This window comes from Typopeltis vanoorti, chromosome 6, assembly GCF_054136105.1.
Source record: "Typopeltis vanoorti isolate ZY-2024b chromosome 6, IOZ_Tvanoo_1.0, whole genome shotgun sequence".
Taxonomy (NCBI): Eukaryota; Metazoa; Arthropoda; class Arachnida; order Uropygi; family Thelyphonidae; genus Typopeltis; species Typopeltis vanoorti.
In genome coordinates, this window is record NC_143554.1 from 118245913 (window position 1) to 118262852 (window position 16940).

Here is a 16940-nt window from a genome sequence, read left to right on the forward strand (position 1 = left end):
GATCATTGGAAATAGACCTCCACACAGCCTTTTAAAGAATATGGAGAACTGACCAGGGCTTCAGACCTAACATTTAGAATGGGATGCACCTTCTCGTGGTGCATCCATCTGCTTGGATACTGAACATATGAGGACGGGCTAGCAGCATTTTGCTGACAAATTGTATGCTGTATTGGCTATATCTAAAACAAATGATAGTATTATATGATGAAATTTCATGCTGGCTGGTTAATTGCCCAGTTAAACAGGTTTGTGCTGTTTTTCTCAGGAAATTGGGACAAAAATTGAAAATTCAACTGCTGGAACAAAATCCAGCTGGATAAGCTGAAGTTGAGAATAAAGTTGAAGCTAAATTCTGCAGCTTCAACATCTGCAGAATTCAAAATATGCATTATCAACATAAGATGTGTCAGCAGAAAAGAACTGGCAGAAGAATGTAGAAGTACCAGCTCAACATAATTGTTGTTACCAGAACAAATAAAACAAAACAGATGAGATTCTTTTGAATAATGCTATATGAAGGCAATAATGACGAGGGATTGGACAATGAGACATATTGGTATTTTTAATAAGGATATTGCAATGTAGAATATATATTAATTAGAATAAGATACTTCTGATATTTTAGCAGAATCAAATTGGCATCAGCAAGGAACAGTGTACAGACAGACATGTGCATGCAAGCACTACGTTGGTAAGTGTGATTGAAGCAGAGTAATCAATGGTGCGTATTGTCTTAAACAGTGCCCGCTAACAAGCTAGATTGGGTATTCTTGGCCAATGGACTGATGACCTGAGGATGAGCATTTCTCAGATTTAAGGCAGTTTCATGCATCCAAATTTTTTTAGGTTTGAATAGATACTTAAAGCAAGGAGATTCCAAGAATAGTCTCTCTTGTTTGCATTTGCTTTGGTGGAGTAGGTGTCCCTTTTTTCCAGCATATATTGTAGCAGGTATGAAACATGGTCTGTGAGTCCTGGGTGGCTGTAATGATGGAATCAGGTGTAGTCCTTGTGCTTGGAGATTCTGATGCTGGCAGTCCTACCTGTTTGGCCATAGTCGGACAGCCTACAGTGTTAAGATGCAGGTTAATACTTGGTAAGATCCAGGAATTATAACTGATCTTTGGGAGATACCTTATATCTGCTTTCCCAAATTAAAAAGTAGTGGTCCAAGCACAGAGCCCAGCTGGCCACCTGCTTTCTCCTGGATTCTGCTCCTTCATATACTACTCTTTAGTATCTATCCATCAGCCACCCTTGTAACCTCACTAGCTTCATGCCCATCTTCATTTGTTCCAATTTGTGTAACAGAGTTCGATATAGTATCTTGTCAGACTTCTTTACAGAATCCAGCAATATCATTGTATAGCCAGTACTTTATCCAGTTCACCCATCATTCTGTTATAAAAAGTAGGTTACAAAGGCATGCTCTACCCTTCACAAAGCTAGAATATCATATTTTTATTCAATGATTCCTGAATTCTCTCTCTCTCTCTCTCTCTTTGATTAACTTTTCCAATACTTTCACCACCACTCCTAAAATGCTGATTAGTCTATAATTTTGCTGTAGTGGTCTTAAAAGTCTTTTGTGCAATGGAACTATTTTTCTTCCTTCCACTCCCTTGGGACTTTACTGCAGCTGAAACTTAAGTTAAACAACCTGTTTAGCAAATTTCCTGTAATAAGAAAACTGATATCCCTTCTTGATTGCATAGGAGTATTTGCATTGAGATTCTGCAAGTACCTCAAATTCATCAACCTCTGTTCTCGCATCGTTTCCTTTCACAGAAGTATTCTCACTTAAGTGATAGACCCTTGCAGTGTGGTCACTTAGAAACTCAACTATCCATCCTTAGTCATTCTTCCTTTTACTTTCCAGATAGAAAAAGAACTCTTTCAGATTTTATTTATTATTATTATTATTATTATTATTATTATTCAGGACTTCCATGGAGTCACAAGATTCATTGTGGGAGGCCCATCCTAGACAATACAAAGTTTATCATACCACTCCTTAAACTCATTTACTGTTCATACTTTCACCATCCTATCAGGCAATGCCTTCTATATTTCAATGACCCTCCATGCAAAGAAACCACTTCTTACCCTCTTGCTCATGACTTCCTTTCACAACTTCCAGGGATGGCCCTTTGTCCTCCCTCTTTCCCCTTGTTCTATCATAAAGCACTTTCCAGTGTCACAGTTTAAATGTCTCAATCATATCACCTCTTCTTCTTCTATCTTCCAAGCTCTGCAGTCCACATGCTCTCACCCTATTCTTATCACTAACACTGTACACTCCAGATATTTTTATTATCTGCCTCTGCACCTCTCCAAGGTTAATTTAACCCCTTCAAATCCCATTGACTAAATCTGAGTGCAATAATCCAGATATCATTTTATCAGAGCTTTATACAATGTAATCACAACTCTTCTATCTCTGCTGGTTAGTATCCTTCTCAGTATTGCAGCAACCATGTGGACTACCTTCATACTTTTTCAATATGTCCCCTGAACTTCAAGTTTTTATCAGTCATCACCCCAAGGTCCCTTGCCTTCTCTGCTTTCTCCAATAGAGTATGCAGCCTCCCATTAGTGTGTCCCATACTTCAAGACTTTACATTTAGTTGAATTAAACTAAATGTAAATCCCCATTCATTTTCCCATCAGTTCAGCTTATTCAAATCCTCCTGAAGGACTACCATATCTGCACTATTACTAATAATCCTTCCCAGCTTCACATCATCTGCAAACAACTAAATATTCCCATGCAATCCATTGACAATGTCATTAATATAAAGGATAAACAATATTAGTCCCAGTACTGAGCCCTGTGACATTCAACTTGTAACCTTCTGCTTCCTTAATACTGCTCCTTCAACATACACAACTCTTTGATGTCTATCAGCCAGCCAATTACCAACATCTAACCCCACGTGCCGCAACTTAAATCTTATCATATGGTACCCTGTCAAATGTCTTTGTAAAATTTAAAAAAATGACAGCATATGCCTTTCTCTCATCATCTACTCTTGTTACTTTATTATAAAAGGCAAACAGATTACTGAAACTAAAGCATCCCATAACAAATCCATGCTGACTCTCACAGATAACATTACCCTCATTTGCCCAATGCTGTATGTTATTATTATTATTATTGTACAGGCACTTCCATGGAGTCCAAAGACTCATCACAGGAGACCCAAACTATCCTCACAATCTGTCATATTCTAATCATATCATATTATATCGTATCATTGAACCCATTAACAAGCAAAGTGCTCACAACTGACACTGGCAACCCATTCCATTCATTCACAACTCCCCAGGCAACAAATCTAGGGCTGACACCTCTGCTAACCACATTCTTCCAGAGATGACCTCTTGTTTTGCACCCTGTAGCCAAGCTGAAACATTTCCTCTACATCACTCTTATAGAAGCCTTTAAGTAACTTAAATGTTGCTATCATTTCCCCTCTTTTTTGCCTATCAACTAACTTCTTCAATGTGCACACCCCAATCTATCCTAATGGGGTACATTCTACAGACCACTCATCATCTTGGTTACTTGCCTTTGAATTCTCTCCACCATTTCCTCATTCTCAGGAAACCCAGGAGACCATACTTGAGTAATCCAGATATGGACATATCAAGGCCTTATAAAGAGGAATAATAACTTTCTTATCTCTACTGGATAGTGTGTTCTTCAAGAGCCAAGTAATCTTGAGCTACCTTAGGAAGCAATATGTCCTCTAAACTTCAGCTCTTTGTCTATCACCGCAAAATCCCTAGTGTTTCCTCAATGTGGTACACAGCTTGTACTCTGTTTATCCCAAAATGCATAACTTTACATTTCTCTACATTAATCTGTTATCCATTATCTTTTGCCCATACTGACATCCTGTTTAAATCATCTTGCAAGCTCTTCATATAATCTTGATTAATTATTACTCTACCTAATTTTGCATCATCAGCAAACAACTGAATATTTCCCTTCAGATTATTTCCTATATCATTTATGTGCAAATTAAACAGTAATGGCTCTAACTACATGGATAGGCTTATGTGTTTGTCACAAATGTTGAATTGGATTTACATTTTTTTTTTTAATCTGGTGTTGCACTCTGCAATTACTTATACTAGCCCCATTGTTACACCAGATTGTGGTTGTCTCACATTTGTAACAAACTTTGTTTGTGTGCTCTGAAGATGCTGGATATAATACCAGCAAAATATTAGCTTTTTAAGTTAATAAATAGTTATTTTCTTATCAATCTGTGTTCTCATCAATACCGTTTAAATCCAATTCAACAAGTAATGACTCTAGCACAGAACCTTACAGCAGAACCACTAATCACCTGCATTCTCCTGGATTCTGCTCCTCCACATATCACATTTTGATATATGTCCAGCAGCCACCCTCTTATCCGCATAAACAGTGTCACATCCAACTCCATTTGTTCTAATTTGCATAACAGAGTTCCATGTGGTATTCTGTCAAATGTATATGAGTTCTGACAACTCACTAATTACTCCAAAATCTTAACAAATACTGATAAAACACAAGTGAATCTATCGTTTGACACTTTCATTCTACTACCTTTTAGCCTGCTCATCTGATTTCTTCTTATAATCTGAATTTACCTAAGGGACTTACCATGCTGGTCATCTCTCTTGCATGCTTCCCAAACTGTAGGCCAAGGCCTCTTTCGAGACCATAAGTTTTGTTGGGGGGGGCCGTGAAATAATAAAAACAAATTTAAAATGTTTTAAGACTAAGTAGATTTTTTTTTAAATCTTAAAAGAAACGTATTTAATTTTTATTATTTATTATTTCTTTTTTGTTTTTTTTTATATTTTAATGGGAAAAATCACACATTGGTGTTGGCTCACAAATTTTGCTTTCTGCATATTTTGGCGATTAATGAATATTAGTAAATATATGCTTATTCGTATAAGTTTCATTTCAAAGGTATTGATAAGAAACACAAAAAAAGATTACAAACGCAAAATCTTGAATATAAATTGTATTGAATATAAATACAATAAATATTATAATAATATATGTCTATATTACGATTTTTTTTTTTTGATGGGGGCCATGAAATATTTTAATTTTTCCAAAAGGGGCCTTGGCATCCCTAAGTTTGGGAAGCACTTGCATAAGCCTTGTACTGCTCATGAACTTGCTGAACCTTTAACGTTATATAAACTTCACAACATTTTTTTTTTTGCAGCTCTTACTTAATGATACTACTCATCTGTCTGGCTCCTACCTGATTTATCCTCTTAATTTTGGGTTAATCTGATATCCCTTGACCCATTTCCCATGCCCAGCTAACGTCCTTCACTTGCAGATTGATTCTTATGTCATGGTCCTGTTTCAGGCTGCCTCTTAAGTTTGTCATAATAATCTATCCCATAATTCTGCACACGCCCCTTCTCAACTGAAAATTCTGCATGTTTTTGAACTTCCCAAGTCAAGACTGAATAATCATTCTTTCCCTGGTCTGAGGCAATATGGCCACCTTGGTTATGAACAGATCCAACACTCGAACCATGTGTCTCTGCCATCACATTCTGTTTCAAGTAATTATCTCTTAGCAGTTGAATAAATTCCATTTTCTTTCCTCTGTGTGATTCTTCCTTCCAATCTGTCTTTGTCACTGAAGTCCCCCGTAATAGTTACTTGATCTGCACTTGTGGTAATTTGCTGATGCTCATCTTCCATATCATCACTTGCAACCCCCCCTCCCAGCCTATAGCAACAACAAACTGTATATTTCCCTGTTGCCTCTATCCTATTTGTTTTGTTTTGTCTCCCTTAATGAACTAGTGGACCACATGGAGATGTCTCTGTAAAGATAATCGTTATTATTCCTCTATATCGAGCCCTGATAAAACCCCATCTGGACTACTGTACCCAGATATGGGTGCCAGGGTTTCTTCTTGATGGGGAGGAGGTGGAGAGGATCCAGAGACGAGTGACCAAGATGGTGACAAGTCTGTGGAATGAACTTTATAAGAACAGATTGAAGATTTGTGGGTTGCAAAAATTGGTTGATAGGCAGAAAAGGGGTGATATGAGTCATTCAAATTACTGAAGGGTTTCTATAAGATTAATCCAGAAGATATTTTTGAGAATAGGGCTAGTGGTGGGAGGACTAGGGGCCATGCATTGAAGCTGGGCAAAAATGTGGTTAACAGGGGGTGTTAGAGCTAGGTTCTTTACTTGGAGAGTGGTAAATGAGTGGAATAAGCTGCCAGAGTCTATTGTGGGTGCTATGACCGTGAATGAGTTTAAGGTGAGGTATGATAGATACTGGGTGAAAGACGAATAGTTGTTTAATAAATTTAGTTTAATCCTTTATCCAAATGTGAACAAACAAAGTTGCACCTGAAAGTATCTTCAGGACTGGAGTAAGGTGGTACAACACCAGGGCACTCCTTGCAAAGGTGGAGCAAGATACCAACACTCCTAACTCAGTATCTCCCATAATGCAAAACACATTTCCTTGTGGATATGTCTAATGTTATGCATTAGACATAACATTATGTCTTATGTTATCAAAAAGGGTCAAAGCTGTATAACTGAGAGGAGACCTCCACATAGCCTTTAAAGGAATGCGGAGAACCGACCAGGGCTTCTGACCTAATGTCCAATCCTCACCTTCTTGTGGTGCACCCTGTTGGGTATCTACTTGGATACTGAACGAACGAGGATGGGCTGGCAATTTGGGATTTAGCTGACCAAATTGTATTCTTATTGGTTAAACCAAAATTAAAACTGATGGTACAACATGACAAATTTTCATGCCGGCTGGGGCGTCGCCCGGTTAAACAAGGCCCCCGTTGTTTTCGCCAGGGAACCAGGGCGAACAGCGAAAAGTCTGCTACTTCAACAAATCTGAAAACAAACCCCAACTCAACATCACCAGAGTTAAAGATCGGTACTATCAATGTAAGAAGCCTGAATTGCAAAGAAATGGAGCTAGCTGAGGAATTAGATAAGTACCAGATCCACATAATAGGGGTGACTGAAACAAAAAAGACCAAAACTGGTGAGATCTTTCTGAGCAATAAATACAAAATGTTATATTCAGGCAATGACAATCATGGAAAAGAAGGAGTAGCCATAGTATTCAACACAAAATACGAGGCTAATCTTCTTGAATGGCAGTCAGTCTCAAGTAGAGTAATGTGGACAAATATGAGAATGGGGAACTGGACAATGAAACTTATTTGTGCCTATGGTCTCACAGAAGGTTCTACTAAGGTAGAAGTGGAGGAATTTTTTGAGGCTTTAGAAAAAGCAACTGACACAATGAAAAATGAAAAGTTGGTCCTTGTTGGGGATCTAAATAGCAGAGTAGGAAATGATTGTGAGACATACAAAAATATTTTGGGAAAATTTGGAGAAAAGAGCAAAGCTAATAATAATGGCAAATATCTGTTGGATTTCTGCTCAGGACATGGACTGGTTATTACTAACACCATGTTCGAACATAAAAATGTGCACAAATTCACATGGAGAGAAGAGGCTAGGAATAAGAAAAGTCTCATTGACTATGTTATTGTTGATAGTGATGTTTTCTCCCTGGTGCAGGACACCAGAGTGTACAGAGGATTTGAAATTGGAAGTGATCACTATTTAATCTTGAGCAAGATAAAATTGAATTTCATATTGAAAAGAATAACATGTAAGAAAGTTTTAAAGCGAATAAAAGTTGAGCAGCTCTCAGATGTGAACTGTAAACTAAAATACACAAAGATTATTGAAGAAAAAATGAAAGAGTTTGAGAACGGGAATCAAACCTTGGAGATGCAGTGCAAACTCTGAAGAAAACATTGATTGATTCTGCCAGAGAGGCATGTAATGAGGTTGTCTGTAAGGATAAAAAATCAGAACTCCCTGGTGGACACAGGAAGTTAAAGAGGCAGTGAAGGAAAAGAAGAAACCATATCAAAAGTTCCTGTCAAATAAGTCAGCTTGTGCTCTTAGAGAATATAGAGACAAATGCAAGAATGCTAAGCACTGTGTAAAACTAGCTAAACAAAAGTCATGGGAGGACTTTGGCAAGAATATAGAAAATAAATATCAAGAAGGTGGCAAAATTTTCTGGAGGTTGTTGAAGAAGCTTAGGAATGGAGGAAAGTGTGCTGTAAAAGGAGTTAGAGATGATAAAGATGACATGAAAACAGGAGAAAAAGATATCCTTGAAGTATGGAGTAATTACTTTGAAAACCTTCTAAATGAAATGAGCAGTGATGATAGCACAGTGGTAAAAAACACTGACCAGGCAGGCAGTCAGGAATACGTATCCATACTTGAAGTAGAAAAAGCCATCAAAGGCTTGAAATGTGGAAAGGCAGCAGGAGTAGATGATATTCGACCAGAAATGCTGAAGTATGGTGGTGTGAGAGTCTTACAGTGGCTGCACTGCATAGTTCAGAAGGCCTGGACAGAGGGACGAATTCCAGATGATTGGAGTAGAGCTCTCATAGTACCCATGTATAAAAAGGGAAATAAAACTGCATGTGAGAATTACAGAGGTATTTCCCTACTGAGTGTTCCTGGCAAGATCTATGCAAGTATACTTGAGAAACGGTTGAGAAGAATTGTGGAAGAAAAGCTTGGTGAAGAACAAGCTGGAATCAGGTCAAATAGAGGCTGTCAGGATCAGATCTTCACTTTACGACAAATAGTCGAGAAAGCATGGGAATATAACAAAGATCTGTATTTAAGTTTTGTCGATTTGACAAGGTGCCAAGAGAGAAGCTATTCAATACGCTGCAGTTATATGGTGTCAATGGGGCATTATATCAAGCAATACTTAGTCTTTATTTGAGTTGTAAGTCAGCAGTTAGAATTGAAGGAAGTACAGGAAGATGGTTTAATGTTAAATCTGGTGTGAGACAAGGATGTACATTATCCCCTCTGTTATTCATTATCTATATGGATCACGCTATGAAGGAAAGTGGTATTAAACATGATATCAAAATTGGAGATGTTAATGTCAGCTCTTTGCTTTATGCAGATGATGTTATTCTTCTATTATTGTTAGTCTGCAAGATTCTTTGACTAAATTGAATAGCTGTTGTAATTGATATGGTATGAAGGTCAGCAATAAAAAGACAACGACAATGAAAATAGGCAGAATCATTGAAAATGTCAACTGTGTTGTGAATGGAGAACCTGTGGAACAAGGAAAACATTTCAGTTACTTAGGCACGATTTTTACTGAAGATGGTAAATTAAATATAGAAATAGACAACAGAATCAGCAAAGCTGGTATGGTGGGAAGTCAATTGAATAAATTCATATGGAATAAGAGAGAAATTAGTCGGAACACTAAATTAGCTGTATACAAGACAGTGTTCAAACCAGTTTTAACTTATGGATCTGAGAGCTGGGTGATAAGTAACACACTTGACCAAAGACTAGAGACCACAGATATGAGAGTCCTGAGAAAGATTATAGGCGTGAACAGATGGCATCAATTGCAATATCATATTAAAAACGAGGATATTAGGAAAGAACTTGACATTGTCAGAATCCAGGAATGCGTTAGCAGAGCTAATCTCACGTGGTATGGTCACTTAAACAGAATGGGCGAGGAAAGATTAGCAAAACGAGTGTTCTCTGCCAGTTTGGCAGGAAAACGACCCAGAGGAAGACCAAGATATAGGTGCATTGATATGGTACAAAGTGCCTTCGACGATAGAAATATAAGATCTGGTAATGTTGGAGTCTTGACAAGTAACAGACTGATTTGGAGGAAAATTGTAGATAGGAAATTAATAATGATGTAATTTTTCATGTAGTACTATCATATCCTGTACGCCCCTTGATGGTTCATAGCAGGAATTTGATGATGATGATGATGATGATGACGCACTGCCACCAGCAGTCATTCTCCTATCAAACTCTAACTGCTCCACTTTGAATATCAACTTTCACCTAGCAGTCTGTTAAAGGCCTTTACAAAATCTAAATATAATACTGTATACAAGTTGCTCTTTTCAGTACATGTGTCATCCTGTTGCAATATTTCAATAAATTGCTAAAATGCAATCTTCCCTTAACAAATACATGCTCTCCCTCATATTTAATCTGTTATTTAACAGACCACTTCTTGGATTCTAACATTAACCACATTTCTAATACTGACTAGCTTGACTTCAAATCATGTTATAGGAAGAAGATAGTCCATTATTAATTACTACTAGTTTTCATTCTGCACATGTATTTCTTATAAAAAAATTAATGCAATGTGTAGTTGCCATAAAAGTTGACACATACACACACTCGCGTGCGCGTGCACCACATACGAAGAGCTGCTTTTTTTTTTCTTTTTTTTTTGGCTACTTTTTGTAACTTTTTAATGTTATGATGAAGATTAATTAAATGTATTGTTTTTTATAGGCTGCCAAGCAGTCAGTTCATAATGTTGCTGCTCATCATAGCGTTCAGGGTGACAGACTAGTATGAAGCCTTAAATTATTTCCAAGTAGTTAACCATGGTGCAACAAATTCGTACACTTGGGTGGACCAAAAAGGAGAAAAATGTTAGTAAAATATGGATTCTACAGGCAAGATAGATACTTTTTTGTGCTCTATACTGCTCAACACTGTTGTAGCATTGTTGTTTCCTGTTCTGGAGCTTCATCTGATGGGAGAAATCTCTGAAAGGAGAAACACAACAAATGGACTTAGGAAGTAAATAATGTGTGTTATTGTTTTTAATTTTTATAAAAGCCAGATTCCCATTTGGCCCTTTAGAAGTGGAAACAAGAACTTCCATAATCAAATTGCTGCCTAGTGAAGAAATCTGTAGACAGTTTTACAGAGTGAAGGCAGAATGTTAATATTGTTGCTGTTATTGTTCTCTTAAGCTTCAAGCCAAAAATAAAAAAAGAAAAAAGATTTAGAACTATTTCCCCCCTTCCTTCCTACCTGTGTGGAACTTGTCTTTCATATTAACATTTATCCTGAAATTACTTGTAGTTACTACCACTTGACGACCTGTGCAAACCACGTGGGGAAAAGAAAGCTTTGGTGCTTTGGACTGAAACTAGATTTGCCAGCAGTTTTCAAAAAAATAATTGATATTTTGTGTATATATTTATTTATTTTTAATGTAAGTTATGATTATAATGATTGGATCAAAGATTAATTAGTAACTTTCTTATTAGTAAATGTATATGTAGGTTTTAAAGTATGTGTTTGATGAATTCCAGTTACTTTCACTATCATGGGGTACTTCAATCTTTTTAGACTAATTAGTAATTTAAAAAGGAATATCCAATCTCAAAATGTTCAAAAAGTGTCTTACTGTAAAATGTACTCTCCATTTTTTTTAAAAAAGTACATTATGAATTAAAGTTTTTCCAGGAATTCTATCTCTTTATATTTGGGATATTTGCAGTAATCAAGAATTATATCTAAATAATTATAGTTAATATCAGGACTACAATTTGTGGTAGCAGTTGTTAATAATTGATGAAAAATGAGCTGTTTGGTAGTTATTTCTCAAGTCCTGATAACTTTTCTACATCTATAATAGTATTTATAAATCATTTGTGTAGTTTCTGAGAGTAGATGAAATCTGATTAGATTGTGTTTAATTGGAGTACATTTGTTACTACCATCAGTCTCTAACATTTCATTGTCTTTAACCTGCATAATTGTTAATATCTAGTCACCAATACTTGATTTATTAAATAGATATTTAATTTTTTTAGTCTATCTGCACTCCACTGCGCTGCACTCTTTCATATTTTTGTATATAATCATTAGTTAATAACAAACATTCTCTGACATAGCAGTAACTGTTTGCCATAATTGTTATAATCTTCATTTTCATCACATTTACTTGCATACATATTTAGTTGGTATATTCCTCTCATTTTACTTAAGCGAATGTGCCACTTGTATTTGGGGAATTCTGTGTAAATTTTTGTTTAGTGAATGGAAAGTACTTGTGCTATTAATTACTATGCAAGATCTGCAAAAGAAGTTTATTTACTTGTAGGCACCTGGATTCTTTCAAAGTTCCTTTTTCAAACCATATATTTTAGTAAGTGTACACCACTTGCATATATCATGTATGCGATATTATTCCAAACTTTTGTATAGTTGCCTGAAAATGAAATTTAGTTATCCCAGCTGCAAAATTTGCTCCAGAATATTATGCTGGCTTTTCTGATATACTGTATATGTCGGCATATAAGACGAAGTAAATAGCTTCTCTGGCTAGATTTTTAGGATTACTGGTGTAAAACAAAGTCTGTTATATCCTAAGATCATATTTGATGTTTAAGTTATTTTAAGTGAATTGGAGTTTCATATAGTGCATATTTTTAGCAGCAGTCATGAATGTTTAGTTGTTTTTATTTTGTTTGTGCTTTGTTGTTTTATGGTTTTATTAGAAAAATTTTATTAATTGCAGCTCACTGATGTACATTTGGACAAATCGATCTTCCTTTGGAAATCAGATCATTGCCTGTACAAAAAAGTTACAAATCGTTCTATACAAAATTTTAATGCTTCTTAGATACTAGTCATTTATTTGATCCATAATATAAATTTATATTTGAAAATGGAATATGCTGCATGAATTTTGCTTAAATGCTAGTCATTTTTTATTCTTATTATAAACACGTTATATAGAGATGTATGTAATTTACCCCGAAACATGCTTTTTAGTTATGCTATTGTAAAATTTGAATTTCTAGTGCAATAATTAGTGCAATAATCATAGTTTAATGTGATGCTACTTCATTAACTAAAACAAAAATATTAAAACAAAAGACTAGAATCAAAATAATATTTCTATGAGTTAAAACAAAAATTTTAATTAAACTTTAAATTAAAGTGTATAAAAATGAAAATGGATGATATTACTATTGATTTTTTCATGTTAAGTAATAAATTTAATTATAATTTTTTATAATCAACATTTTGATTATCCACTAGCACCAACATATTTTAGTATGATTGTTGCTTAAGAATAGTTTGTTTTTGAATTTTATATGTTTGTATAATAAAATTCTTTATATATAAATGACTAGGCATTGAGCTTCCAAGATAAAATGTAGAAATTAATGATAAGAATGCCTAAAACCTTGAAAATTAGCTTAATTATGATATTTAAAATAATGTTATTAATCATTAAAAGACTACATTTTAAAAAATAAAAAAATAGAAAGTAAAAGTAAACTTTAAAGTATTAAAGCGTGTTCTTTAAAATTTATATTTCCATAAATACAATTTTATTTTTATGCATCCAGTTTTGAGAATTATAATATGATTGGGTAGATAATTATTTTTTAATACATTTATATATGAAATATAATACTTGCAATGTTATTAACATAATATGTATTATTATTATTATTATTATTAACAACTTTTTTTTCAAGGTATAGGAATATATGATATTAGGCTCAGAGCTGAATACCTCCTAGATGAGTCTTTGACTCCATCGGGGTCTTAGTTTAATAATAATAAAAGTATTGATTCATTTAAAAATCTGCAATTAACAGACATTGTTAATTTCATAGCACATTTGCATCATTTTTTAGTTCTTATACAGTCAAATCTCATTATGAACAGGCTCACTCATTATAACACTAAGTAAAAGTTCACTGTAGCACTCTACACTCTAACAAATCACATCTTTGGCTTGCTATAATGACAAATGACTGTAATTGATTATTAGACTTTATAAATAATTATTAATCATGAAAATTATCTCTATAATTATAGTGTTTCAGGCTATATTACTGCTCAGAGAGAAATTCACAATTAAAGGGCTTTGGAAGACTGTGATTCAACATGGGAACATAAAATAGAAATAATGAACCTAGTATTTGGAATTCATCAAATGCATACTTTTAAAATGAGATTGAAAAGTGGTTCAAATGATTTTTCACGGAAGTGCAAGAACTTCAAGTAATACTTGAGCATCATATTTTGAGATTCATAAAATACAGTTAGAGATATTTAGCAGATGAACTTTATAAAATACCAGTTAGCTCTTGATGTACAAAATATGATTAAAAGAAACATCAGTGTTATGTGTATGCAAGTAATTTTGATTAAATTATTTTATCTGCACATTAAGTGAAATTGTATTATAAATCATTATTTGTAGAGCTAGGAAATTGTTTTTCTGAGACTGTAAATGACATAGCAAGGTTAACATTTTGTAAGTAAGTATTTCAAAACTTGCATGGAATGACATCATACTGAGCTTCCAGTTAATCATGTATAATTCATTTACAAAATAATTGTCTGTATGGAGAACAGCAGTGATTGAAAGACAGGAAGAGGGGAGAGAGAAAGAAAAATATTTATATTTTCATTCATACTTGACATACTCAATATGTCATAGTATTTGCAGTATTTTGAATAGCATTTGCAAAATATTGCATTTGTAGTTATTGTAAAAACAAATACATAAAACTTAGATAATGAAGATTGTTCATTTTCAGATATTGGTTATTTTAGGCAAATTTTTTTTTCCTTCCTTAAGCCTTCTATCTCATGCATTTTTTAAAGATTTTTATTTGAAGTTTAAGTAGATATTATATTGGATAATTTGAAGCTATTTAGGATATTTCAGTTTTTTTTTTTTTTTAAATAAATTCTGGATTGAAGCATTCCACTGCAAAACTGACTTACCTCATTGATTTTTTTTTTTTAAATAATTTGTTGCTCTGTTGGTAAGCTTATGATTCACATTAGTGAAAAGAGAACTGTAGGTACTTTATACTTCAGAAATTATTTTTAACATGGAAAGCATTATATACAATAATAAAAATCATATGTAATTTAACTCAGCTATCATCAGAAACAACTAAACTAAATGTAAAGAATTATAAATAAATGTAAAAAATTATAAATAAAGCTGTATAGATGATAGAGTTAGAAAGTAATATAAAAACGAAGGAATTGAAAAAGTAATTTAAAATGAGATCTTAAGAGCATAACTAAAATTATTATTATTCATTATTATTATTATTATTCAGGCCTCCATGAAGTCAAAAGACTCATTATGGGAGGTCCTTCCTAAGAAACACAAAGTCTATCAGGACTCACACATAGAAATTACGGAAGAAAGGTCAACAGTTTGAACAGGAAAGTCTGTCAAAGCTTGGAGTATACAGTCATTATTATTATTATCAGAGCTTCCATAGCTCAGTCAGTATAGACTGAGCTATTGAGCCACTCACCATCAGTTCCTCCACCATCCTTCTCCGGCACTCAACTTTTACACGTCACATTCACGTGGATGAAATACCTTTATTTAATTGCCCATTTAATATCAACTATGGTTAGTGCAATAGTTATCATTCTACCATTTTCACCGATAAATATCATCCCTCCATAATCATTCTTTCTTCTAAGGAAGTAAAGGAGATGAGCGATCTAGGAGTGATGGTGGACAAGATCTGAAATTCAGGGGCCACATTGCACAAGTTGTGAAGACGTCACATCAGATGGAGGAGGAACTGATGGTGAGTGAACAAGAGGTATATGTGGAATTGAGTAAATGTAATGTTAATAAGGCTGTAGTAGGGCTTGATGATATATCACTGTGTGTTATGAGGGAATGTTCCAGGAAGTTAAGAACAGCTTTGACATACCTTTTTAGTATATCTTACACTGTTAAAACTTTCCAAATGAATGGAAAAAGGACAAAATTGTTCTGGTTCATAAGGGAGGTAATATGACTAAGGCTTTGAATTACAGGCCTATCTGTGTCTGGAGTCGTGGTTAAAGTGTTAGAAAAGTTAGTAAGCACTGTGACTCTGACACATGCAGAAATAGAGAGGTTACGATGCTGTTGTGCAAAGATTGGTTAAAGTGTTAGAAAAGTTAGTAAGTACTGTGACTCTGACACATGCAGAAATAGAGAGGTTACGATGCTGTTGTGCAAAGATTGGATCATGGGTTTTTTATGGTGACAAGGATATGTTGGAAAGGGTCCAGAGAAGATTCATAAATGTTGTCAGTGATCTTTGGAATGTGGAGTATGAGGATAGATTGAGAGAATGTAAGTTGCAGAGCCTTGTGAATAGGTAGAAGAGGAGGGGAAGATATGACTGAGACATATAAGTTAGTCAGGGGTTGTTATCAAGTTGACATGGAAGAGATTGTTCATGAAATCGGAGAGGGGGTAGAACAAGAGCCATCATTGGAAACTGTATAAGGAAAGTGTGAACAGAGGAGTGAGGGGAAGGTTCTTTGCATGGAGAGTGGTTGGTGAGTGGAATACATTGCCTGAGTGTGTTGTGAATGTAGATACATTGAATCAGTTTAAAGCATGGTTGGATGAGCATTGTGTACAATAGTGTTTACCTCCCATGATAAGTCTCTGGCTCCATGGAGGTCAGTTGTTAATAATAATATCAAAAGACCTCCCTGGGACTTTTTTTTTGGCCTCTTAGCCAACTGCTACTTATTCTGTACTTTTGCTATTCTTACTAAGTGAGTTACCTTCCTTACCTGCTCTTTTGTACTCAACATGAAATTAGTTATTACCACTTATCTTGTGCTGTGCTGCCTCCAAAATGTCTTTTTTCCAGATTGCATGCCTCACCTCTTCATTCATCCATATCATTCCATTCTTATTTAATCTCCTGACCTTTGAAATACATTCAGACATTGTCTCTGCCAGGTAGCACTTGAGTAGGGTCCAAGAAGCATTGATCTCGTTTCCACACAGTGATATATCATCAAGCCATACCATTCAATTCCTCATTCCATAATATAGTTAGCTGTCTTCTGAGCTTTTCATAATCACCAGGCTTATATTTCCTCATATGACTGGCCACCATTCAGGTAATTGCATCATGGTCTCTGTTGCAAAGTGGAGAAAGATAGGACACCCTGTTTATAATAAAATCCTCTGATGATATGATTAAAT

At 34.7% G+C, this 16940-nt stretch overlaps 1 protein-coding gene across 1 annotated transcript in view; it reads left to right on the forward strand.

Moving 5' to 3' along the window:
* Positions 1-10685, forward strand: part of LOC150105860 (liprin-alpha-1-like) — a 394932-nt gene extending 384247 nt beyond the window's left edge. Inside the window, exon 25 of the mRNA XM_090394581.1 lies at positions 10430-10685. Within this exon, the coding sequence (XP_090250707.1) occupies positions 10430-10495 (66 nt within the window). The 3' untranslated portion in view covers positions 10496-10685. The remainder of the gene's footprint in view (positions 1-10429) is intronic.
* The last annotated feature ends 6255 nt before the right edge of the window (positions 10686-16940 follow it).